The 23,236-nt window shown below is 52.3% G+C and overlaps 1 protein-coding gene across 3 annotated transcripts; it reads right to left on the reverse strand.

The window, feature by feature from the left end:
* Positions 1-1,094: 1,094 nt before the first annotated feature.
* NR2F6 (nuclear receptor subfamily 2 group F member 6) lies at positions 1,095-22,534 on the reverse strand. Of its 3 annotated transcripts, XM_043502876.1 has the most exons (6): positions 21,895-22,534; positions 21,528-21,833; positions 15,169-15,263; positions 13,448-13,486; positions 7,922-8,446; positions 1,095-4,371 (listed from the first exon to the last, which is right to left on the reverse strand). In XM_043502876.1, exons 2-6 carry the CDS (start codon positions 21,797-21,799, stop codon positions 4,097-4,099), a joined length of 1,206 nt encoding a protein of 401 aa, XP_043358811.1. In that variant the 5' UTR covers positions 21,800-21,833; positions 21,895-22,534; the 3' UTR covers positions 1,095-4,096. The 3 variants fall into 3 exon arrangements, with proteins under 3 accessions (XP_043358811.1, XP_043358812.1, XP_038240077.1); XM_043502877.1 differs by lacking the exon at positions 13,448-13,486 and having other exon boundaries at positions 21,895-22,529; XM_038384149.2 differs by lacking the exon at positions 13,448-13,486 and having other exon boundaries at positions 21,528-22,528.
* Between the last annotated feature and the right edge of the window lie 702 nt (positions 22,535-23,236).

The raw sequence follows: 23,236 nt of genomic DNA on the forward strand, positions 1-23,236 counted from the left end.
TGTGAAACTGCTGCTGTGTTCCACCCCAGACCCGGCTGCCGGGGCATGGCGGTGCGTGAAGGGCTTTGAGCTGCTTGCCGCGTGAATTATTTTCTTTAAATTACTTAAAAGCCAAGGACCCTTCTTGCCCAGATGGCTTTCCAGATGGAAAAGTAGCTTTAGTCCTAATCCCACTGAAGGAATTGGGAGCCTGAACCCTGCCTGCATTTTAATCCTCCATCTTTGACTAATTTTACTGCAAAGACCCCAGGTACATGTTATGATTTAGTCACCAGTACGATTACACCACTGAATTAAGTGCAAGAAAGCGTGTGTCTGGGGGAGGGTCTTGTCACCCTCCCTCAGACACCTACATATAATGGTTGCATTAAATGGACTTGACTTGTCTTTTCGATGGCCCTGCACCTCGTGTGCACGTTTACACAAGGGCAAAGTAGGGAGGATTTTATACCCCCTTAAAAGTTGTTTTACACCTACATCCCACTGGTATCAGAGCCTGCGCAAGGTGTAGTGGTGAATTAGGCCCAAACCCCTTTACAGACAGGGTGGGCTACACAGAGAGGCTAATCCGGGGCACTGATTTATGGAACTAGATTGATCATCATGTTAAAACCCAGCCACAGCACAGAGGCCCAGAGACCATTGGCTGGGGGAGTAAGAGGTTTGGGGGCCCTATAATATAGAACGCTACTGTGACACCAGCCCTGGCCCTAGCAGCTCAATTCCTCTCCGTGCGTAGGCATGGAAAGGTTAGATTTGTATTGGTAAATGTTGGGAAACAGTGATTTACCCGCCCGCACGCGCACACAACCCAACAAAACAATATTGCCATTGATCATCACAATTCCCAGGTAAGCAGAGCAAGTTCCCCGCTGCCTGAGAGTGTCGGACGCAAGATTGTTGACATGTGCCACTTGGGAAATTACAGTGGAATCTAACTAGTGAAGGCAGAGAAGTACCTGGGCCCACTGCCAGGAGCTCAGGCAGCAGGAGCAGCCATGGCCTATACCCAGTCTAGCCCCTAGCAGGGAATACGGAGTCCAGATTGTGCTATTGGGTCCAGTAAAGTCTATTCCAGAAGAAGGCACCGCACAGAAGCATGAAACACACTTTTATTATTGTGATTCTTTGGCTGAGCCCTTTTCTAAGGGGGTCTTTGCAGGCGTGCTGCCCCGGCACTTAGACCTGGAGACAATCAGTCCAACAGCAGCAGTAACACACTGCTTTGGTGACGGAGGGAAAAGTTAGTTTCCCAGCCCCTTAGGGACCCGGACTGGGACGTCGCTGCCCACGCAGGATTCAGCGACGCGTCTGGTTCTTATTTCTGAACAGAAAAATCTCTTTATGGCACCAAACCTTACTTGAAAATTTCAAGTATTGGCGCTCTGAGCTGGTTTTGCCACACATGATAATATCCCACAATGCCCCTGGGTGACCAAAACGCCCCTGCTCTCGGGGATTAAGTGCAATCAGGTTTAGTGTTAAGGCTCTTTGCATAGAACAGCAGAATCCACGGCCTCATTTTTTTCAAGAGCAACTAGAGATTTTGGGTGCCACTGTTTCTGGATGCCCTCAAAGGGGGCCATGCTTTCAGAGCTGCTTTCTGAAAGTCATGCCCCTTTGAGGTGTCTCACATTGGACACCCCAGAATCCCTAGTCACGCTTGGAAAATGCAGGTTCAGGGTCCTATTCGCCTCCACAGTAGGAGAGCGCTTCGGAGCAGCAACATGAATGTGTAATAATAATATTTAGCGCTTCGTATCTCCCAGGCACCTTGCATCCATGGCTTAACTCCAGGCAAAGTGAATCCGCAAGGTGGCTGCAAAGCAGCTGTTTCTCCGGCCTTTAAAAACCAGTGGGTGCTAGTGTGTTTAATGGAGATCCGTTTTCACACTCCTCTTTCCTCAGAGACGGAAATGAGATCATTCCTTGGAAGTTTTTAGGGGAGCTGAATCAAAGATTTGTGCGGCTGCTGTGCTGAAAAGTCTCCTGCAATATATTCTGAAGGGGGGGAGGCAAGTATTCAAAATCCAGGCAGCTCATTCCCACCCCAGCCCATATGGTCAAAGGCCAGTGCCTTCCCCACTCCCCTCCAAACAGAGCACCCCTTCGTAAAAGGAACATCTGCATTGACTTCAGTTAATGGGTTTAGAATCAGGACTTAATCTAAATAAAAAGTCCTCCGCCCATCTAGCTTTCTTTTGCTTACACAGAGATAGGATGTCTGTGCCGAGCCTGTTTAAACAAGGATACTCAGGCTTGCATCACCGGGGAGCAGCTATGCTAGTGGGGCTGAGGCCACACGGTTCCAGGAACGAGGTCTGCCCCAGATCTGCCTCACTTTGCATTGACCCCCCATGCTAGGTTCTTTTCTGCAACAGCAATTCCCAAGTGTACCAGCAATTGCAACAAGAACAGGATCTTTTTTTTTTTTTTTTTTTTTTTTTTTAATAGGACAAATAAACCATGCCCCACTTACCAGTTTAGCACATAACCCTGAATCTGGCCAGCCCTGCCCTTGCAAAGAGTGATTTACCCACTACTTGTCCTGGATTTAATAATTGCTGTCTGCTTTTTATTTTGCCATGCAGAGATTCTGCCTCTTGGTCCCCTCCCTTCCATTTCAGATGTTGGCAGCCTTCAAGCAATTTAAGAGCTCACTACCGCTCCTCAAAGGCTCAGCAGAATTAGGAGAGGGAAACAGCTGTATGCCTGAAAAAAAGGAAAGGGGGGAGACACTGTTTCCTGTATATAAGGGTCTGCGGTGTAAAGCAGCTGCTAATTTTCCTCGACAGGATCACAGGCGGAGAGGGACTGGCTTGAGCTGAGCTGGGAGATGTCAAATATAGAGTGGTGAAATGAATGCGGGGGAGGTCATCTGTAATATAGGAAATGCCTCCCCTTCACCTACTGTCTCCACGCCAGGCCAGGCATCGTGTAGCTAGAGCCAAGGTGAATTCGGGCTGAACAGCAGGGAAGCGTCGTTGCCTGCGGAGGGTTGAGGGAAGCAGGCAGGTCCAAGCACTGGAGCGCCCAGTCCCGGGAGCTCTTCCCCCATGGAAGGCCAGACTGGATCTGACCTGCGGCCCTTCTAGCCCAGTAGCCCGTGGCCAGCACCTAGGTTCTCCCTAGCTGTTGCGCTAGATGCAGGCGTGACTGGGTGACAGCATGGGGCCTGGGGGCTGCCGCTCAGATAGGGCGGAACGATCCCTTGGGCCTTGAAAGCGGAGATGATGCAAGAACCCACACGAAGGCCTAACATGACCCCCCACTTCTTCCTTTCCCTCCCCCTGTCCCCCAACACACACTGGCTCATCCCTGGAGGGTATGGCTTTATCTCCCTTCCCAAACTCGGTTATTTTATCCCGCCTGACACTGGGCAGTTCTGTTATTCCCTAGAGTCGTCTGCCATTGGCTAGGGGCCAGGCGCCGGGCTCTCCTCCCGACCTAGTTCCTAGGGCTCAAAACGCTCTTGCCAGAGACAGTTGCTGGCTATTTTACCTGACATCTGTCATTTAGCTTGCGTGCAAAAGGCAGATGGGGGGGACGGGGGGGGCAGGAGAGAGAGGCCGGCAGCCCCGGGCACCCTGGACTGGCTCAGAGGCAACGGGCAGAGCAGCAGAATAGCCCACAGTCATTTCCCATCTCTGTTGTCCGGTACCCCAGGGATGGGAGTTCAAGCCTGTCTTGCCTTCAGAGAGGTTTTTCTAAATAAGGAAAAAATAAAAGTTCAAATCCCGACCGTACGACCCGCCTGTTGTTCGATTCCAGTCGTCACCTGTCCAGAGCCATCTGCTGTCACGCTCTGAAAAGTCATCCCAGAAAAGTAAATGGCTCCATCCCTTTGCTAACCCACTCCATGAGTGGGGAGGGGGTTCCGTGTGCAACACCCGGGCGAGGCGCTAGCTAACGTTGCCACGTGGGTGGGGGATCGCACTGTCTGGGACTCCGGCCTGGAAAAGAACCTCGCAGGCCTGAGCCTCTGGTCTCGCAGGAACCGCTCAGTAAAGGGCCCAGCTAGGAAGGGTTTCTGGTGGAACGGGCTGGGGTTCCCGAGCTGCGTCTGGGACCGCGAGGGGAGAATTCCCGCTATCTCCTATTGCCCCGTCCCGTAAGGCCAGTTGAACGTGCTCCCAGACAGCAGCATGTCCCTAATTAGTGTTTCGATGGGTGTCTTCCCCACCAGTCTCATAAAGAAGAGCTGAGAGATGAGCGAAGCCGGCACCGCCCGGAGTGCCGGGAGCCGCAGCAGGAGTCTGCCAAAGCGCTGGGGCTGAGATGGGTACTGGGCACGGACGTACTCTGTCAGGGCCACCTGAGCTTTCTCTTGCAAGCTCTCCACGTGGGCAGGGTCCGAGAGGCCGCAGGCATCTGCAAAAGGCAGGGGGGGGAGAATTGTTAACAGGGAACAGAGATTGCACAGCTCTGGATATCCCCCACACCGTGCTAAGGGCTGTGCAAACGCCGACACATGGTCCTGCTCCACTTCCGAGATGAGAAGGCCGGGCAGGACTATTAGATCCTCTCCTCTGACAGTGCATGTAACACAGGCCATCACATGGCTCACAGGTACCCCATATCCAAGCCAGCACCACCGCTAACGCTCCTGGGGGACCGGCACCGCCTGGAGAGATGGTCGGCCATGACTGGAGCAACAGGGCGATTACTGGCGCTCCCACCTCCATGGCCCAGAAGGCCCCGCGATGGCCAGTTCATCTATCACCCTGCACCTTCTGCGGCCACTCACACCAGAGCAAAACCCTCCTGCTCTGCCAGGTGCAGGAGAGATGAACCAAGCCTGTGGCATGCAGCCCACCCAGCCCAGGGGCCACCAGTGCAGGACCAGGAACACAAGCACGGCAGGCCACGGTAGCCTAATACCTACCTACCTTAGGGCTTCCATCGCGCTCGGATCTAAGCACTTCCTAGGAGAGCTGGATTAACCCAGCGAGGTCCTTTAGCAGGCTCTTCCATTCCCATCCCTCCCTTAGCTACAGAAGGGCCAGAATCTGTGCCTGGACTGGCAGACAGCATGGCCTAGTGGACAGAACACCCTCTTGGGGTGTAAGGGACCTGGGTGTCGATTTCTAGTTTTGCCATTGGACCCACTCAGTGACCTTGGGCAACTCACACCCCCTCCCATGTGCCTCAGTTTTCCTATCTATACAATGGGAATAACTATACTGCGCTCCGATGGAAAGCCCTCTATAAAGCAAGGGATTAGCACTGTAATCTGCCAGTAGGAGCAAAGCTTCCTCAAATGAACACAAGAGGCTAAACCTCCCCGGCCCGGCCTGGCCCCCACTTCTGGCACAATATCGCCCTTGTGGGCAACACGGTTGCAAAAATGCTCCATGGGAAGCCTTAGCGTGAGGGTGTAGATTGGTTTCAGTGTAAACCCAGGGTAGACCCGCTTTTCCCACTGCAGGCTGCATTGGCACAGGAGCCCTGAGATGCCACAAACGCAATCATGTAGCCGGGCAGAGCCTGCCAACCCTGCATCAGCAGCTTTCGTTTGTTCCCTGCAGCCAGTCTCCAAGTAGGAGCAATTCACCCTGCCAACTGACGCAGAAACACAGCCGGGCTTCTATTTTATTAACCATCCAGCAGCTCGTGGCAGGGGTATCTGCCTGCCCAGATATTTTAAAAACACGGCAGCACTGCCATGTTAAATGGAGGTGGAAAGGCATCAAGCCATGGCCTGCCAGTGCCCGTCTGTCACATGGCGATGGCCATCCAGTCAGGACAAGTCCTAGAACATCCTTTTCTCCTCCCCTCCCACTCCCATCCTGCATCTTTGGCTACCTTGACCTTCCTGTCACGTTTCCAAATTAAATCAAATCACTGGCTTTCTGTAGCTATCCATGCAACGCGGCATTAGACGCCTGGCGCGCGCGCATGTCCCACTATTGCAAGCCAAACATTTTACTGTCTGGCCCCTATGCAAATGGACTCTTATCAAAACAAAAAAACAAAACAAAACAAAACCCTGCAGGTGCTTAATCCAACCACAAGGAGATGGCGCGAATGGATTTTTAATATAAATGCTACAAGCCAGAAAAGCCAACCCGGAGTATTTGATTTGTGAGAGGACGGAAAGTTGCTTCATCTCGTTAGCTGGCAGTGGGCAGGAGAGCGAGCTGATTGGCCGACGAGCTACAATTGGTGATGAAATTAGAACCCCACGCTGGCACATCCTTTAAAGGACCCAGCCTGTCTTTTTTTTTTTTTCCCCCCTCTCTCTCTTTAGAAAGGAGGAAGAGCCCGCAAGCCAGGCAGTGTTAGATAGCCAGGTTTCTCTGCTTGCCCCCCCTCGGGAGCTAGGAACCCATGGGATTGTGCCTTGTTACTACTGCAGTGCATACATAGGCCAACCGGATTGCTAGCTTGGCTGAAGGTTGGAATGGCTCTTAAAGGGACATACATTTTGCGCTGTGCTGCAGTATTAACAGATACAAGTTTTTCCATTCTTAGGGCAAAGGATCTTTAATTTATCTTATAAAGTTAACCAGTTCCGATTGACATATCCGGAGCTTTAACACTACGTGCATCTCATGGAGCATCTCCCCCTGTGGGAAAGTCACCTTGCTCACAGGATGTGCCTGGGAGTCGCTACCTTTAGGCTGGAGCCTATGGGAATTAGGCACCCAAATCCCACTGAAACACAAGAGTTAGGTACTTTTGAAAGTTTTACCCCTAAACCCTGTCGAAACCAGACATGACTGAGGTTCCTAAGTGACTTAGTTGCTTTTTGGAAAATTTTACCCTGGGGGTTTGAAGCACTTAGGTTACTTCGCAAATCCCAGGCTTCAGCGCTGTCTTTTTGGTACCAGGAGATGACATCAGTAGAAAAGGCAGCAGCACCAGGTGCACATCATGTGACACACCAGCTCACGGACACAATCTTTAGTTGTGTCTAGTAAGCATTCACTGCAAAGGCTGCGCTCTGAAACCACCCGTGCACATACACACAAACACACACGAGACCACTCCTTGGGCAACCAACAGCTGAGCACCCAAAGGCCTGGGCTGGGATTTCTCCAAAGAAGTCAGGCAACCAAATCCTACTGAGTGCTGGAGGAAGCAGGACAGAGAACTTCCTTAAATCCTTTGGCAAATGCCAGCTGTGCCAGTCACCAGGGCATTCCCATGTCGTGCACAGCCAGGGGGAAGAAATGGGCTGGGCAGCGTGTCCTGAAGGTCAGTAAATTAGGGTCACTTTGCACCAAGCTGTGGGGAGAGCTGCAACACCCAGCAGAACTCCAAGAACCTACCCACCCGCTTGCCTCCCCCATGCGTTAATTTGGCTAGATGGACATTATTTCTATGGCGTACACCCTGTCCCCTCACCATCTTTAGCATCTTTATCCTCACAACGCCCCCGGGCAGTGCTACTATCCCCATTGTACAGAACCGAGGGACGAAGCCTGGCTAGCCCTAAGTGACTTGCCTATTGTCACGCAGGAAGGTCAGTGGCGGAGGAGGGAATGGAAGCCAGGTCTCGAGCACCCGAAACACTGGATCATCCTTGTTCTCTAGATATCTGTTAATTACAACTCCATGGCTTTGCTCTAAGGTCGTACAGTGCAAAGGCTTCCTGAGGGCCTGGGGCAAGTCACTTTGGGCCAGCGTTTTAAAGGTACTGATGGACTTGGGTCCCTAGCTGCTTTTGAAAATCTCACTAGCAGCCAGTTGCACCCTTAGGTGCCTAAATACCTTTAAAAACCTGCCTTTTCATCTCTCCCTGCCTCAGTTTCCCACCTGTAAAATGGGGATACTGATCCTTCCTTTGTCTATTTAGCCTGTAGCCTTTTGGGAGCAGGGCCTGGCTCTTTGTGTCTGTGCAGCAGCAAGGCCTGAGCTCAGCTGGGGCCCGTAGCCAGGACATGGTCACGAAGATTAGCATGCAACAGCCACTCACCTGGCGTGAAGAGGGCGATGGCCTTCAGGCAGCTGTATTCAGCAGAATCCACTTGCAGCCTGTTCAGTTTTTCCACCTGATCCTGAAATATCCGGATCTGGTCCATGAAGGACACCACGCGCTCTGCGGACATGGGGGAGGCGTGGAATCCAGCCGCAGCCAGCAGGGGGGCCATGTGCAGTGGCAGCGCCGACTGCGCAGCATTAAGGACGAACAGCTCGCTCCAGCTCAGACGCAGCAAGGCCACCTGGTCGGAGACCGGCAGTTCTGGGAAGAAAGGGATGTTCCGGGCCCACTCCACCGTGCTGAACAGCAGCCTGGCCGCCAGCTCGCAGATGTTGTCGATACCCATCACGCTGCCTTGCTGGGCGTACTGCGAGCCGTAGCGGGCAGTCGGGTAGGGCTCCGCCCGGAGCAACTGGGAGATGAGTTCCGAGACTGGCTGCCCGTTGTAATACTCCCCGCTGGGCATGGCGTTCGGGCTGGTGCTGGAGTGAGTGGGCGGGATCCTGCCTCTCTGGACAGCTGGAAAGGGAGCGAGAGGAGAGATTAGATCCCACGAGGCAACGTCACATGCTGTCACTACCATCGCAACGTAGCGTTTAGTCCAGCTGGGTCTACACTGGGGCCGACGTCCCCATCACAGAGGCCGCAAGTGGCTACAAAATGAGACGGTTGCTGTTATTAGTATTACGGTAGCGTCTAGAAGCCCCAGCAGAGATCAGGGCCTGGCAGGCTTGGAGCGGCATGTACATGTATCCAATCCAGGACGGGCCCTGCCTCAGAGTCTGAACAGGCAATGGGTGGGAGGGGAAACTGAGGCACAGAGCAGGGCAGCGACTTGGCCACAGTCACCCAGCAATTCCGTGGCAGAGCTGGACTCCCAGAGCAATGCTCTGTCCACTGGGCCTCATTAGAATCAATTTGGACAGAACTGTAAACGCCTTGTGTAAGGACCAGGTTGCCAGCAGAGTGGGCGCCTCAAACCTTCAGCTCCACAGCCCAGGCCTCAAAGCTCAAAGGGCCACTCCATTAACTGGTATCAGTAGCAGGTTGTTATCCAGCCCTTGGAGAGGTACATGATGCATACCTGGCCAGTTACACACACTAGAAATATTTATCTGAAAATAAGATAAACCTCCTTAGCACCTTGGTGATATCACCTCTCCCACACTGCCTAATTACTCCTAATTAGCTGTAAACTAATGCCTAACCCCAGAGATAAGCAACTGAGCTAGGGCCTATAGCCTAGGGCATTGAATGGCTCTGGCTGACAGATACAGGGCCCCACGTCTCTTCTAGAGCATTTAAAGCTTTGGTGATAGGTCTGGTTTTAGCACAAGTGCTAGACCAAAAGCAAGGAGCACTGCTGGGGTTAAGGGCAAGGAGCCTCCAGAGACGAACAAGGAGATCAGCACCACATGGGGGCTTGCAAGAGGGTTAAGGAAACCCAGGATCAATCTGCAGATTATCTTAGCCTCTGGGACAGCTGATTTCTTCTCCATTAGCAGGCAGGATTCCAAACTGCACTAAACCCAGGTTTCTAATCTCCAAGCAGTCACGTGAAGCTTCTAATCCCCCCGCCCGCTCCCCCATTTTGTTCTGTAGTGAGATGATGGCTAGCCAAGGTCATTTCTCTGCATTGGAAACATACATCTTCAGTGAACTTGTTAACCCTGGAAGTGCTCCTCTTCCTAACTGCATGCTAAGAAAGCTATTTTTCAGCCCCCGTTAGCATCCACTGTTTGCTCAGCCCCCAGTAATTAATTTATGGGCTGTTCTTGCAGCACTTAAATTAGAGCTCTAAATCATTGTAAGTGACAACAATGCTTTCCCAACTTGCCTGGAAGGAGGAAATTATGTCCTGCTCCTAATATCTCTTTCCTGTGCTATTTACATTTCTGCCACCGCCTGTGGAGCAGCAAATACGGTCTGCCTAGCCGAACCACAGAGGGATCCCACCGCCCTCGATCTTTGCCCACAGCAAGGTGGAATCTGACCAGAACAATGGTTGTGATTTTCAAGCTTGAGTACTTAAAAGTTAGGGGCCTAAATCCATACTTAGGCAGCTTAAATACTACTGCCTAGTACTTTACATCAATAGAGCTCAAAGTGCGTCACATGGAGAAACTGAGGCACGGGGAGGGGAAAGGACTTGCCCAAGGTCACCCAGCAGACCAGTGGCAGAGTCAGGAAGAGAGAACCTAGATCTCCTGAATCCCAGTCCAGTGTGCATTGAGCAAATACCATTGGGCTCAGTGGAGCACCGCCGCAAACCAGGATGCTTATCTAAGCATCCAACTTTACACAGCTAAGTGGCAAGTGCTGGACCCTTTCTAGTGGGAATGGCCCAGGGAGCCTTGTCAAGAGCATCAAGAATGGACTTCGGTCCCACAAAAGTAGCTGAAACTCCCCCACCCCCAACTTCCAGCCCGGGGAGATCTAAGCATTTGAAGCTTGCAAGACAGGCCAGCATGGGCACTTCACTCACCCGTCTGGTTGTTGGGTCAGATCCCCGGAGGGGCCACACCCATTTACACCGGCAGAGGATCTGTCCTGTGGCCCCGATTCACTTAAGCAGTGTAAATGACTCAAGTGTGTGTGTAAGTGTTTTGCTAACTCAGGGCCTAAATCTGTTACCTTGAGCACAGCCTGAAATCCACTGAGTGTCGCTGCACACTGGGGCCCGGCGCACAGTTGCTCTCGCAATGTTAACAGATATCACGCACGTGACTTTACTGGCAAGCACGGAGCCTTAAGTCATGACAGGCAACATGCACCTTGTCTCCAAACCTTTCGCCTATGCTGACAACCCACAGACACGGGGAGGGAAGGGATGCCGTGAAAAAGGAAAGCGACGGCAAGCAGTTGCGTTAGGCAGGAGGTGTTAATTTCATGGCACCTCTGAAAATCAGATGCAATTGGCTCCCTCCTGATTTATGCCAGCTGGGAATCTGGCCAGCAGAGGCACCCAATCTTACTGAGTGCCAGTGGAAACATGGCTCTGAGCATCGAAGAGCTTCAGTAGAGGAGCGAAGAATTTCTTGTTCCTCTCGTTCTAGTCCCAGCAGCCCCTGGCCTGCTGGGAGAACTTGGGGATGTCACTGCCCTGCTCTGTGCCTTGGTTTCCCCATTTCACAGAGGGGGTGAATGCTCCCACGTAAAGCACTTTGAGGTCGAGATGAAAAGCGCTAGAGAAGAACTAGAGACTATTAAATACAAATACTGCCTGACATCAAGCAAAAAAGCAAGTGGTGAATTTAAAACTCATGTCTCCAGAGTCTGCTAAACGCTGTTCATGCTGTTACCCGTCCTTCCCTGACCCTGCCTCTCATCACACCCTCTGACACCTCGTGCCCCAGCCTTGCACCTTGTGGTCTGACACCAAGACAAATTGCGTGTGAAATGCCACCGAGGAACATTCATAGTGTTTAACTAGCGTTTCGCTTTTCACTGGCGTCAACAATGGCACAAGGAGCAGGGTGGCTGGGGAATCTGGGATAGGGACTGTGGTCTTCGTTGGTTTGTACGGTACCTCCTACAATACAGCTTTGATCCCTGATGGGGGTTCGCACTTGCTACTCTAAGCAGGTCTCTAGTGTCCTAGGTTCCCCTTATGCAAATCTCTGCCAGCATTGCTGCTCAAAACCCTTGTCAGCTCTTCCCAGCACAACTCTGTTTCTTGTCACTCCCTTCCCAAGCAACCCCCAAGGCCTTAGTGAAACCTTGCAGCTAGCCATCCTGTCCGGCCAGCTCTGCTTTCAGACTTCATGGAGCAACAATGGCAGCAGCCCCTTTGAAAAATCAGGCAGCCAGGGTCTCAAGTCGAGCACCCTGAATGAGTGGCCACTTCTGAAAACTCTGGCCTGAACTTTTTTGTTCAAATGAAGATTGCAAACCTAGGAATGGCCAGACTGGATCAGACCCATGGTCCATTTAGTCCAGTAGCTTCCGACAGTGGCCAAAACAAGCTGCTTCAAAGGAAGGCACAAGAACCCCTGCAGTGGACAGTTATGGGATAATCTGGGGAAATTCCTTCCTCACCTCCATTGGTTTATGCCCTGAAGCATGAGGATTTATAACCACTCCAAAGCTCTTGGTTATTTTTAAGGCTTCCTATAACAACTTTGGATATTCTCATTCTCCACAGAATGTTCTGTCTCAGTTAAAAACCACTCGGCTCCATTCTGACATCAGTGCTATCTTATGGCAATGATGCCATCAGCCAATGGCGTACTGTGGGAAAGGGTTTGCTAAGCTTGCCACTGACTGGCTCCTTGACTGCGCATGAAAGCACGGCACGGCATCCCTTCCCTCCCCGTGTCTGTGGGTTGTCAGCATAGGCGAAAGGTTTGGAGACAAGGTGCATGTTGCCTGTCATGACTTAAGGCTCCGTGCTTGCCAGTAAAGTCACGTGCGTGATATCTGATATCCTGATCGAAGCGGGGCCCCTGCGTTAAGGGGAGGAGAGAGGGTGCTGAGCCACGAGGATTCTTCTGCTTTCCAGCTCTGGAAAGTTGGGAAACTGACTCAAGAAATGCTTTAAAATGTTCTGGGTTCTACTCTCAATGCAACACGATGCCCAAGATAAAGAGAACAGCCGCCAACGCCATCTGCTATGCCATACACGCACCCCCCACTCCCGCCGATACATTGCCACAGAAATTTGCATAACTGAGTCAATATTGGAACTGCAAAGGATTATTCTAAGTTTGTCTCGGTTTCCATCTGCGACCTTTAAAGCTGCTAGGTCAGGTGGTCTGGTACAAGGCTCCAGGTGAGTCACCGAATCTAGCCAAGGCTTTGGCTTTCCAAACAAACACCACCTGTCGGTCTGGTACGCAATCCGCCCAAGGGCGGACTGAAATAGCAGAAATGGCTTTGTATTCTGCCCAGAGACGGGGATTTCACTGTGACAATAATGGCTGCTCCCAGATACCACAATCAGCACAGAGATTTCCTGGCCGGCTCCTGGGGTGGCAGGTGCGCTCCACAAGATCTTGTGGTAAGGGCCAAATCCTCGACTGTGTTTCCTTGGTGCAATTCCGCTGACTTCAAAGGAGTCTGGCTGGCATCAAACCAGCAGAAAGGTATTAGCTCAGTCTCTCCAACTGCAGTCCCCGGCATGTAATCAAAGATACATGGGGGGGCAAAATCCTCAACTGGTATAAATTGTAGGGGGTGGAATGTAACTTACTAAAAGAAGCAACCGGGAGCTCCTGACTCCCCTAACCTACCCCCCTCAGCCCCCCAAGGGCTGGTTTTAACACTGATTAAAAATCTAACCCTATTTCCCAGAGGCCGCAGCTCTGCTCCCGCCGACACAAAGCAGGAGACATTCCACTGCACCCATGCGAAGCTGGGGCGGGAGAGAAGAGATCAGGCCTGGAGTTTCTAATCCTCCCTAGAACATGTTCAGTCACATCTTGGGGAAGTGCATGCCTTGGGATGTACAGGCCATTTGGCTGGGCCTCAGCTTCAGGATCTGATCCAGCAACAATCTCCTCTGCTGTAGCATTTACTCACCTGGTTTTCTAGGCAGCTGGTGAGCAGCATTTACTAGTTCTAAAAGCCAAACAAAAGGAGAATCTGCAGCCACTCTGTCTGAGGCAGGGCGTGGTGCATTTTGGGGGGATTGTTCCCTCATCCCCGTCTCAAGAGGCACTCGTTCGGATTGTGACCCCGTCAGAGCTCTGGAGGCACAGCTCTTTGGGGGGGGGGGGGGCTAAGAGTGGGAATTTATACCACCTTTGCACTTCCTAGGTTGTGGGGATGCTGGGATCCTTTTGACCACTTGCTCAAACTAGAGCAGCCCCGGGCACTGCTGTAACTGTTGCCCTGGCTCCAATGGTCCCGTCCGAGAGGCCAGAATAGCTGGATTGCAGAGTGCCTGCTCCTTCCTGGAACATGCCCGTAGGCTGGGAGCTGCTGTGGGAAGCAGGACAGGGCCATTACGCTGGTCCTACCCCAGCAGGCAAGCCCCTTCGTAGCAGGGGTAGCCCCGGTCGGGGAGGTGTGGCTGATTCCTAGTCCCTTCCTGACATTGGAGGAGTTTAGTTTAGTTGCTGGGAGCAACCAGTGTTTAAAAATACTGGGGGAGGTTTTCAAAGGCAGAGACAAGTCTTAGGCACTCAAATCCCACAGACGTCCACTGGGAGTTGGGCACCTAGCTGCCCTCTGCGCTTTGAAAACTACCCATCCAGGAGGCGTGTAACTGACTGCCCACGGTGCTGGTCCATGCAGAAGATGGCTGGAATTTTCAAAGGGCCCTATTGACTGTCCGGTCTCCCCTGGAACTTCAGTGGGTTTTGGAAGCCTAAAGCCTTGATAAAATCCCAGCCAATAGTTCCAGCACAGTCACGTCTCAGTGCTGGTTAACTACCAGCCTGCCTCCTTGTTTCCAAGCAACAGCAGTTCAAGAACTGGCATTCCAGCTGGTCCGGAGCAGCGCTCTAACTCGTGCCCCTAGGGCCTGGCTTTCCAGAGAGTTCGGTTTCCACTAGGCATCAACCCAAGAGGATGGGTTTTCAAGAATGCTTGCTGGCTGCGGAGGTCTCTTGGAAATTTGGCCAGCAGCGTCACAATGGGAATCGCTGGGGGCTGAGAACTCTTGCAAATCTGGGCCTTATTACGATGCCCAAATGAGAGCTGAGCTTTTCTGAAAAGCCGGCCCCAAGAGCCCAAACGTGCATGGATCCTGTAGCACCAATGCACTTTGGGAAGGACAGACCTAAATATACTCTACACTGATTCTCACAGTGCCTTTTCATTGGCCACAGCTTATTGGCGTAAGATAGAGCAGCTCAGAGGTTGCTCTAAGTTACGTCCCCTTGTTCTGGTCTCTAGGGGTACATTCATCCTGCAGCTGGGAGCGAGCCAGGTAAACAGGCTAACCAGCCCAGCTCTGGCCCCAGGGGAAATAGGCAGGCTTGTACTCTAGCAGCCACCCATGCGGTAATGTCCAGGCTGCTATTTTTAGCATGCTAGCTCGTGCGCAGCCAGCATGTCTATCTACCCCATGGGGACATATGCCAGCTGGGAATCAGCATGGCACCGCTCCATCCCATGTCCCCTACGGCACTGTTTGTGTGCGAGGCAGTTGACACAGGAGCCAGCTACACCTCTCACACACACTGGGATCTCCTCTATGCCCGGGGAATGCTCGGCTGGCTAGCGAGTGCCAGATTCCACCATTCGCGGAAGGGGTTTTTTGTTTTTTTTTTTTGCAAAACAGTGGGCCGAATTACCTTCTTTCCTCATGCCCACACGAAAGCACTTCTTCAGGCGGCAGTACTGGCACTGGTTGCGGTGGTGCTGGTCAATCTGACAGTCTCGGTTCGACCTGTGTGCAAATCAGACAACAAGACGCCATTGCAAGGGGGTAGGAAAATGCTGACTCAAGAGGAGAAGTGTGTTTTCTGAATTAAATACTGGGGAGGAGAGCGGGGGAGGAGGAGGAGGAAAGGACACGAGACGAGGGTTTATCTCACAGACTCCTTTGTGGGACCTCGGGCAGGTCACGTTATCTCTCTGTGCCTCAGTTTCCCTGTCCAATGGAGATAAAAGTGCCCTGCCACACTGGGGGGGTGGGGGGGCTGAGAGGCTAAATACATTAGAGATTTGAAAAGGCCCAGATCCTCCAGGAATGGGAGCCTGAGGAGTACTTTAGAGAGACAGACCAGGCAGAGCATTGTACTGTATTAGTGCTGGGCCTAGAGGCCTCTACAGAACCTGGGACTCCGTTGCGCCAGGCACTGCACACTTCGTCTTGCCGTCCGTGGCCCTGCTGTGCCAAACAGCTCTCCTGGGGAACAAGAGCTGCCCCTAGTGGCTGCAACCCCTGGCTGAAAGTCACCCCTAGGCAGAGGCCCAGCACTTGGCCTAGGCCCCCCTGAAGCAAAGTATTTTTATTCAGAATGGCGCTGCCCAGCACAGGGCTATGCATAAGCACTCAAGTGCTTTCCCAGAATTGGGGCCTGAGGGCTAGTCCGTGGACTGACCCATCTGCACAGGGTGAACTGTGCCCAGGATCCATGGCTGGGGAAAGGGTCTAGCCCCCACCCTGCAAGAGCTGCTCTCCCACGCTGCTCTGCCTTCCCAGCACTAAGGAGGGGGCAGTGGTGTTTAAACTGAAAACAGCTGAGCCAGCTTTCCTTTTGTTCCCAGCCCTTTCACCAGAGGCTTGAAGAATTCCAGCTATTTCCTATGAGAACATCTCAGCCCTTTCCAGGCCGCAGAGGCGAAGGGGTCACTTCTCTTCCCAGGGCACACTACTCATTTACCTGCCCTGCTAAGTAAACAGCAGCAGGACGTGAATAATCCCCGCCCCATTAAAGCTTGTTGATTGCTTTCCCAGGTACTGAGCACTTACAGATTTACTTCCATGGGTCTCATGTTGAGCTCTGCCTAAGGCCTTGTCGACATGGGCAATTTGCCTGGCTTCGCGGGGGGCAAACCTCTAGGGTAGGCAGGGTTCAATCATTATCTGCCCCCGTGCAATTGTGACTCCATTTTGGAGAAGGGGCTAATGCCGAAGGCACAATGCCGGCCCCTCTGAAGTCAGCGGCAAAAGTCTCCAGGCCAGATCCTGAACCGTCGGCGCTCCACTGAAATCAGTGCAGCGCAGACACCAGTTCACGATCTGGCCCCCCCACGCCGTCTTCAGTGGGGGTCCACGACCGCAAACACCACATCTGCACCAGCGCAGCTAGACTGAAAAAATGGGCACGTCCTACGGAGACCAGGCCTGGGTGACAAAAGCTAAGAGTCAGCAGTTCACCGGCCTGCTGCTGCCTCCCCACTCCCCCGTTTACCCAGCTTGCTGCAGAATCAGTACCCCCAAACCAGCCAGTCTCTGGGGAATAACCAGTGCTTGCCCATTCCCCCTCTGCCTACGACTCCTTTGAAACGGACCGAGCGTGGCATTAGACAACGCACTGCCCCTCTGCTAGTGTTACTGGTAGTGGGGGTGGCACCCAATATTTGGTAGGCTCTGCAAATGCCTGGTCCCTGCCCCTAAGAACTTCCAGCGTAAGCAGACTGAGAACGAAATGTAACAGATGAGCAACAGGGAACTGGCTTCTGTGTCGTTTAGCAGACGGACTGTGCAGACCCAGGGCGATCCTCAGCTGGCGTGACTCCGTCTAGCTCCACTGGCTTCAAAAGAGTTGTGTGTCTTGCACCAGTTGAGGATCTGGGCCTGAGGGAGCTTTGAGCGGAAGGTCACCGGGGGGGGGGAGGAATGAATGGTGGAAAGAGCATCTGGGTAAGGGAGGGGACGCAAGGAAGAGGAAGGGTGAAGGATCCGAAGAGGGATAAGAGAAGGCTCAATGGAGAGCTGTGCAGAGCCAGGAGTAACAATGCTTTCAAGCACTATGGGCCAATCGTGAGCCCCTTTCTGCAGCTAGGAGCAGGCCCGTGACAGTCACCGCTCACGAGTGGGGGTAAGGGTCTCCCAACCTGGCCCAAGGCTTCCCAAACCCGCCCAGACGCTTTCCGGCAGCCGTGATCGATTTTACAGACTGTACGGAGAGGTAAGTGATTCGGCAAGGACGCTCTGATAGCGAAGGGCGGTTGAGGCAGAGCAGAGGTGGGGAACCAAGCTACCAGCCCTGGTCCCATCTTCACAGGCCCAGCACATGTTCAAACAAGGATGAGAGAGAGAGAAAACGCATCCCCATCCTCGTCACTTTGGGCCTTGCATTTTGGATCAACGCCAGACAAGATGTGAATAGGAAAAACCACCAGGGAAGTAAACAGACAGAACCCATAACTAACCGCCCCTGCTGCTCTGATCAGGAGTGGTTAAAAACAATGGTAAATACTAATAATTCAGGGGTCCTAAGCCCCATGACAGCCTTCAGTCCCCAATTCTGAAAAGCATCTAAGCCTGCTATGAAATTCTATCGACTTCAAGGAGACTTGCACACATTAAATGTTTTGATGTATAGAGATAAGCAGATTCACAAACTTAAAGTTAAGCACATGCTCAAGAGTTTTGCTGAATCAAAGCCAGGAGGAGGAGTTCGGCGTAACGTAGCATCCCGTGCCTCTTGAGCACTGCAGCCCTTTTCTGTGTGCTCAAACCCCGTTTGCCATCACATTCACGGTATGAGAAGCATGTTCTCATAGTCAGAGATCAGATTTCAGAGTAGCAGCCGTGTTAGTCTGTATTCGCAAAAATAAAAGGAGTACTTGTGGCACCTTAGAGACTAACAAATTTATTAGAGCATAAGCTTTCGTGAGCTACAGCTCACTTCATCGGATGCATTTCTATTTTCTAGTCAGAGATGTGAAGCAATGGATGTTAGGGGTCAAAAACCAGGGTTTTGTTCTCCAAAGAGCGAAGGCTATCTGGAGAGTCTCTCCAGGATCCAAACCCAGCATGCACACAGCAGTCAGCTAGAACAGAAGCTGCACTGACCCAGTGTCTGGAATCGTGGGCCTTCCTCAGCCAGAGATGTTTGCTGCCCAGCTCACTGCTGAACACAATGTGCTGTTTTATTTAAGAGATGTAAATGGTGAGGTGGGAAGGAGGCTTTAACATACTCCCAAAATCTGATCATGTGCATTTAGGATGAATTCCCACCCCTTGTTCTCAAATAATTTTGCACATTGCTACCTTGAGCTTTGTTCCTGCGTAAGTAGGACATGGCAGTCGCCCCTTTGGGGCCTGATTTTCATAAGGGCTCTGCTCCCATTTAGGCAGTAAAATAAGCAACCAAATTTTCTAAGACGCTCGGCGCACTGGGTGCAGAGGTCTTTTGAACAAAAACGGCTGGAAGCATCACAACAGGAGCAGCTGGGTGCTGAGCCCTTTGGAAAATCTACCCCCCCCCCCCGTGGACGCTGAATGTTTGAGAATTTGCCCCTTCATTTGTCAAGGGGGACGAGGCATAGACATGAGGATGGAATAAAAGCATGCAAGTGAAGTAGAGGATTGGTTTGGACTTTATATTTGCAAGGGGACCACTAGCAAAATAACGCATGATCAAGTGAAAAGCCAGGGGGGTGGGGGGAATGTAAACCATGCATGGTGGCCAGTCAACCTGCAAAGAAATCCCACCCGTTGCCGGTGTGAGTGAAAGTATTTGGTTACACCTTGGAATCCCAGCATGAATATCCTAATTTTTACATGACTCCAGAGAAGAGCCACGTACGATTCGACAACTGTTCCTACTGGAATTAATTTACCCTGAACCTCACCACTGTGTTTAACACATTTAAAATGTGTTGCTGATCAAAAGTTATTCTAGTGGAGAAGCGATAAATCTAAACATCAGATGACATCTTCATCCCTGGGCTCCGTTACAGTGGTTTGGGCTGGAGCTTGAGAAACTGTTTGTATCTCAAATCCTTCTGTAAAGAGGGCTAGAAATTCACTATAGACAAACCTAAGCTTTTGGTCCAATTCCATTCAGACAGCCCAGGCCAAAACCTGAGCTTCATAGAGTGAAACTGACCTCTACCAGCTGAGAATCCAGGCCTCGAGTTACAGTAAGGGCCAAAAAATATATTTTTTAAAAGAAAATCACTTTTTATATCATTTTAAAACTTAAATAGTTGTATTTAAAGGCAAGAGTTCTTAGCAAGTTCTCCTAGACACACTGTAGCTATACAGGAAAATGTGAGAACACAGGAGGTGTGTATGGTACTAATTATGTAATTAGGGCATGTCATTATTTAGTACAAGAACTAAACTGCATCCAACTCAGTTTTTAAAACTCAAATTAGAGCAATTTTGGCTTGATGTTGCTGTGAATCTTTTAAGGAAGCCCAGTACAGGACTGCCCGGGGAAAGCATTGCCTATGCCCTCACTTAGGAACTGCATACTAAGAAACTACGTTTTTATTTCATCCTACATTTCTCTGAGCGCAAAGCGAATACGCTAACCCATAAATACATGCTCTGATCCAAGAGGCGAAAAAATACATTTACAGATGTGAAGGTCTAGCTGGAACGATGTGCTACTTTTCTCAATACATTTGTACCTAACTACTAAGCAACAAAAGACATTTATCTTCTTTCTTTGCCAAAAAAAAAAAAAAAATTCTTTGCATTTGTCGTTTGTCCCCTCTGTAATTCAGAATGCTGGTACTTTCAGTAGGATACAGGGGGCCACTTAGGGATCTGGGGCAAAAATTGGGGATTGGTCCTGCTGTGAGCAGGCGGTTGGACTAGATGATCTCCTGAGGTCCCTTCCAACCCTGATATTCTATGATATCCAGTCTTCAAGTAACAAGAATACCTAGCTCTTGAATCTAGTGCTTTTCATCAGTAGATCTCAAAGCATTTTACAAAGTAGGTAAGCATCATTATCATGATTTGGGGAAACAGGGTCACAGGACGGAGATATAGCAAAGGTTCACTGAATGTGTTGTGCCCACAGGCCCAGAATTCATAGTGGTGGCAACATACAGAAGGTTTTTAGGATATCGCAACCTTTCAAAACACAAAGTGCAGGGGACAAAAAAAATTACACAAAGTTTAACAGCTGCAAGATTAATTTCACGCACATAAGGTTCATAACGTCAGTTTCACATGACAGTATTTCTGCTGTTAAGAACTGAGGATAAAGAGGAAATCAAGCTCACCCCCAGATAAGAGGAGATACTGAACAGTATTTAGAGGAGTTTGAATCTGGGCCATGCGAACTGAGAGCAGAGTGGGTCAGAAACTGCAAGATAAATACAGCAGCACAACTTGCTCTTTGATCAGGTTTGAGTCTCATGACTTCCACCATGACCAGGACTGTGAATGATTATTTCTGTTAACACAGGCACTCAGATACAATACTGAGGAAATCACTGTGTACCCAGGCTGGTAGGTAGCCAATCTTATGGAATCTACTGGTTTAGCAAGTACCGTTATGCAAAATTTGATTTGTAAGAACGCCTAGGGCCTGTTACAGTACCATACCTGCATGTAAACCTAGATCTGCCTTGTGTTTACTTCTCTGCCTTGAAAAGTATTTTTCTTCTAAGAGGGGTCAAGGCCACTGACTGGTTAGGGCAACCCTATTGATTTTGAGTTACTCCTGATCTACACCAGAGCAAGAGGAGAACTGAGCTCCATACCACATTGGGATTTGTGCTTTTCGTTCCAATTAGTTGCCACATCAAGTTTTTTAAAAGGTTGCTCTCTGCTGAGGCCCTGGGGAACATAATGATTCATAACAACAACCGCTGCATGTTTGCAGAGAACCGTACAGCCATTAATTAATTAGCTGCCACATTGGCTGGAGACGGGAAATCTAACCACAAGGAAGAGCCTGCAAGGGCACCCTGCACCATGTGTCATCACTGGCGCTAGTGCAAGGGACCACATGAGAGGCCAAGAACAGGGCCCATTTTGCACTGGGGTAAATGGCCACACAAGGGGCAGGCCTGGGGCAAGGGAGGTTGCTGGAATCTCCCTCATTGGAGAGTTTTAAGAGCAGGTTAGACAAACACCTGTCAGGGATGGGGTCTAGATAGTACTTGGTCCTGTCATGAGGGCAGGGACTGGACTAGATGACCTCTCGAGGTCCCTTCCAGGCCTACGATTCTCTGATTCTAGCAGTCGAATCCAAGCAGGCCGCAGGCGGGCATCCAGGTGAGCCCCTACCTGCAGGTGTAACTCAGGTTCCTCCGGATGCTCCGCTTAAAGAAGCTCTTGCAGCCCTCGCAGGTGAAGACCCCGTAGTGCTTCCCGCTGGACTTGTCCCCGCACACGGTGCAGTCCACCTGGATGCCCGGCTTGTCCTCGTCCCCGTGCTCCTGGTCGCTCACCCCACCTTGGGGCGACACCGAGTCCTCTTCGGAGGTCCTGGGGTAACCCTTGTCCACCCCGTTGGTGTCTCCATTCGGGTCTCCCCAGCCTCCAGCCACCATGGCCATATCTCCGTGGGGCAGCCCGAGGAAACAGTGATGCCTTCCAATGGGAAAAACAAATCGGGGCGGGGGGGAGAATAGAGCAAAAACGAGCGAGTTACTGGTTATTTGGCGCAGGGGGTAACTCCGGCCTGGTCTAGCCGCCCGGCTCCGGGCTGTGACCCTCCACCCGCCCCGTTAGTCCGTGGGGCTGCGCTGGGGCAGGAGGGTTGAAAATTCCAGAGACGCAGGCTGGGCCCGAGCCCCTTTACTCTGCCCCCCAAGCCCAGCTCGGCCAGCCCCACCTGGGGAGCAGCCGGCGCCGGAAAAACAAGTCCAACAAGTTTTGGCCAGCCAGGGGCGGGTGCGCGGGGGCTCGCCAGGCGCAGGTCCGGGCGGCGCGCCGGGCAGCGCGCAGAGGGCGGCTAAGGGCGCATCCCCCCGCGACCCCCGTCGGCCCCGGGCCCCCGGCGAGCCGCTGCCCCGGCCGGAGTCTTCGCCAGAGGCCGAGCGCCCCGCGGAGCCGGGTCCCCGCAGGGCTGGGGCGCGCCCGCCCCCCGCGATCGGCCCCTACGGGGCCCCCCGCCGCCGGTGCTGCGTCCACATCGCGGGTGGCGCGGCCGGCACCCCCCGCTCCGCCGCCTGCTGCTGCGGGGCTGGAGCCACCGGGCCCCTCCGCCGGCCTCCCCGAAGAGCTGGGCTCAGCCGCCGCCGCGATGCTCCTCCCCAGCGGTCCTCCTCCCCTTCCGCTGCCTCCTCGGGACCGCCCCTGCCCGGCCCCTTCGTCCTCCTCTTCCCCTTCCCTCCTTCCTTCCCTAGCACCGGGCCGCCTCCCTCCCCCCTTATCTTTCTCTTCCCCTTTCCCCCCATCCATCTCCCTCCCCCCTTCGTCCTCCTCTTCTCTTTCCCTCCCTCCTTCCCTAGCACCGGGCCGCCCGCCTCCCTCCCTCCCCCCTTCATCCTTCTTTTCCTCTTTCCACCCACCTGCCTCCCTCCCCTTTCATCCTTCTCCTCCCCCTTCCCTCCTTCCTTCCCCCTTCCCTAGCACCGGCCGCCTCCCTCCCCCCTTCATCCTTCTCTTCCCTCCTTCTTCCCTAGCACCGGCCCGCCTCCCTCTCTCCTTCCTTCCCCCTTCAACCTTCTCCTCCCCTTTCCCTCCTTCCACCCACCCACCTTCCTCCCTCCCTCCCTCCTTCTTTTCCCCTTTGGTTCTCCTCTTCCCTCTTTCCTCCTCCTCCCTCCTTCCCTAGTACCCCCCCATCTCTCTCCCTCCTTGTTTTCCCCCTTCGTCCTCCTCTTCCCCCTCCCTCCTCCCTTCCCTAGCACCTGCACTACTCCCTCCCTCCCCCTTTGCCCTTCTCTTCCCCCTTCCCTCGCACCTGCCTCCCTCTCCCTTCATCCTTCCCTAACACCCACCCACCTCCCTCCCTCTTCATCCTTCTCTTCCACCTTCCTTTCTTCCCT

Source organism: Dermochelys coriacea, chromosome 25 (assembly GCF_009764565.3).
Source record: "Dermochelys coriacea isolate rDerCor1 chromosome 25, rDerCor1.pri.v4, whole genome shotgun sequence".
NCBI lineage: Eukaryota > Metazoa > Chordata > Testudines > Dermochelyidae > Dermochelys > Dermochelys coriacea.

Bases quoted from the DNA above. Each gene is read 5' to 3' on its own strand.
- NR2F6 (XM_043502876.1), bottom strand. From the start codon at position 21,799: ATGGCCATGGTGGCTGGAGGCTGGGGAGACCCGAATGGAGACACCAAC. The intron at 13,487-15,168 runs GTAATTCGGCCC...TTTGGCTTTTAG, and splicing joins TGTGGGCATGAGGAAAGAAG to AACTAGTAAATGCTGCTCAC. The intron at 8,447-13,447 runs GTGAGTAAATGC...CTCCCTTTCCAG, and splicing joins CCAGCTGCCTAGAAAACCAG to CTGTCCAGAGAGGCAGGATC.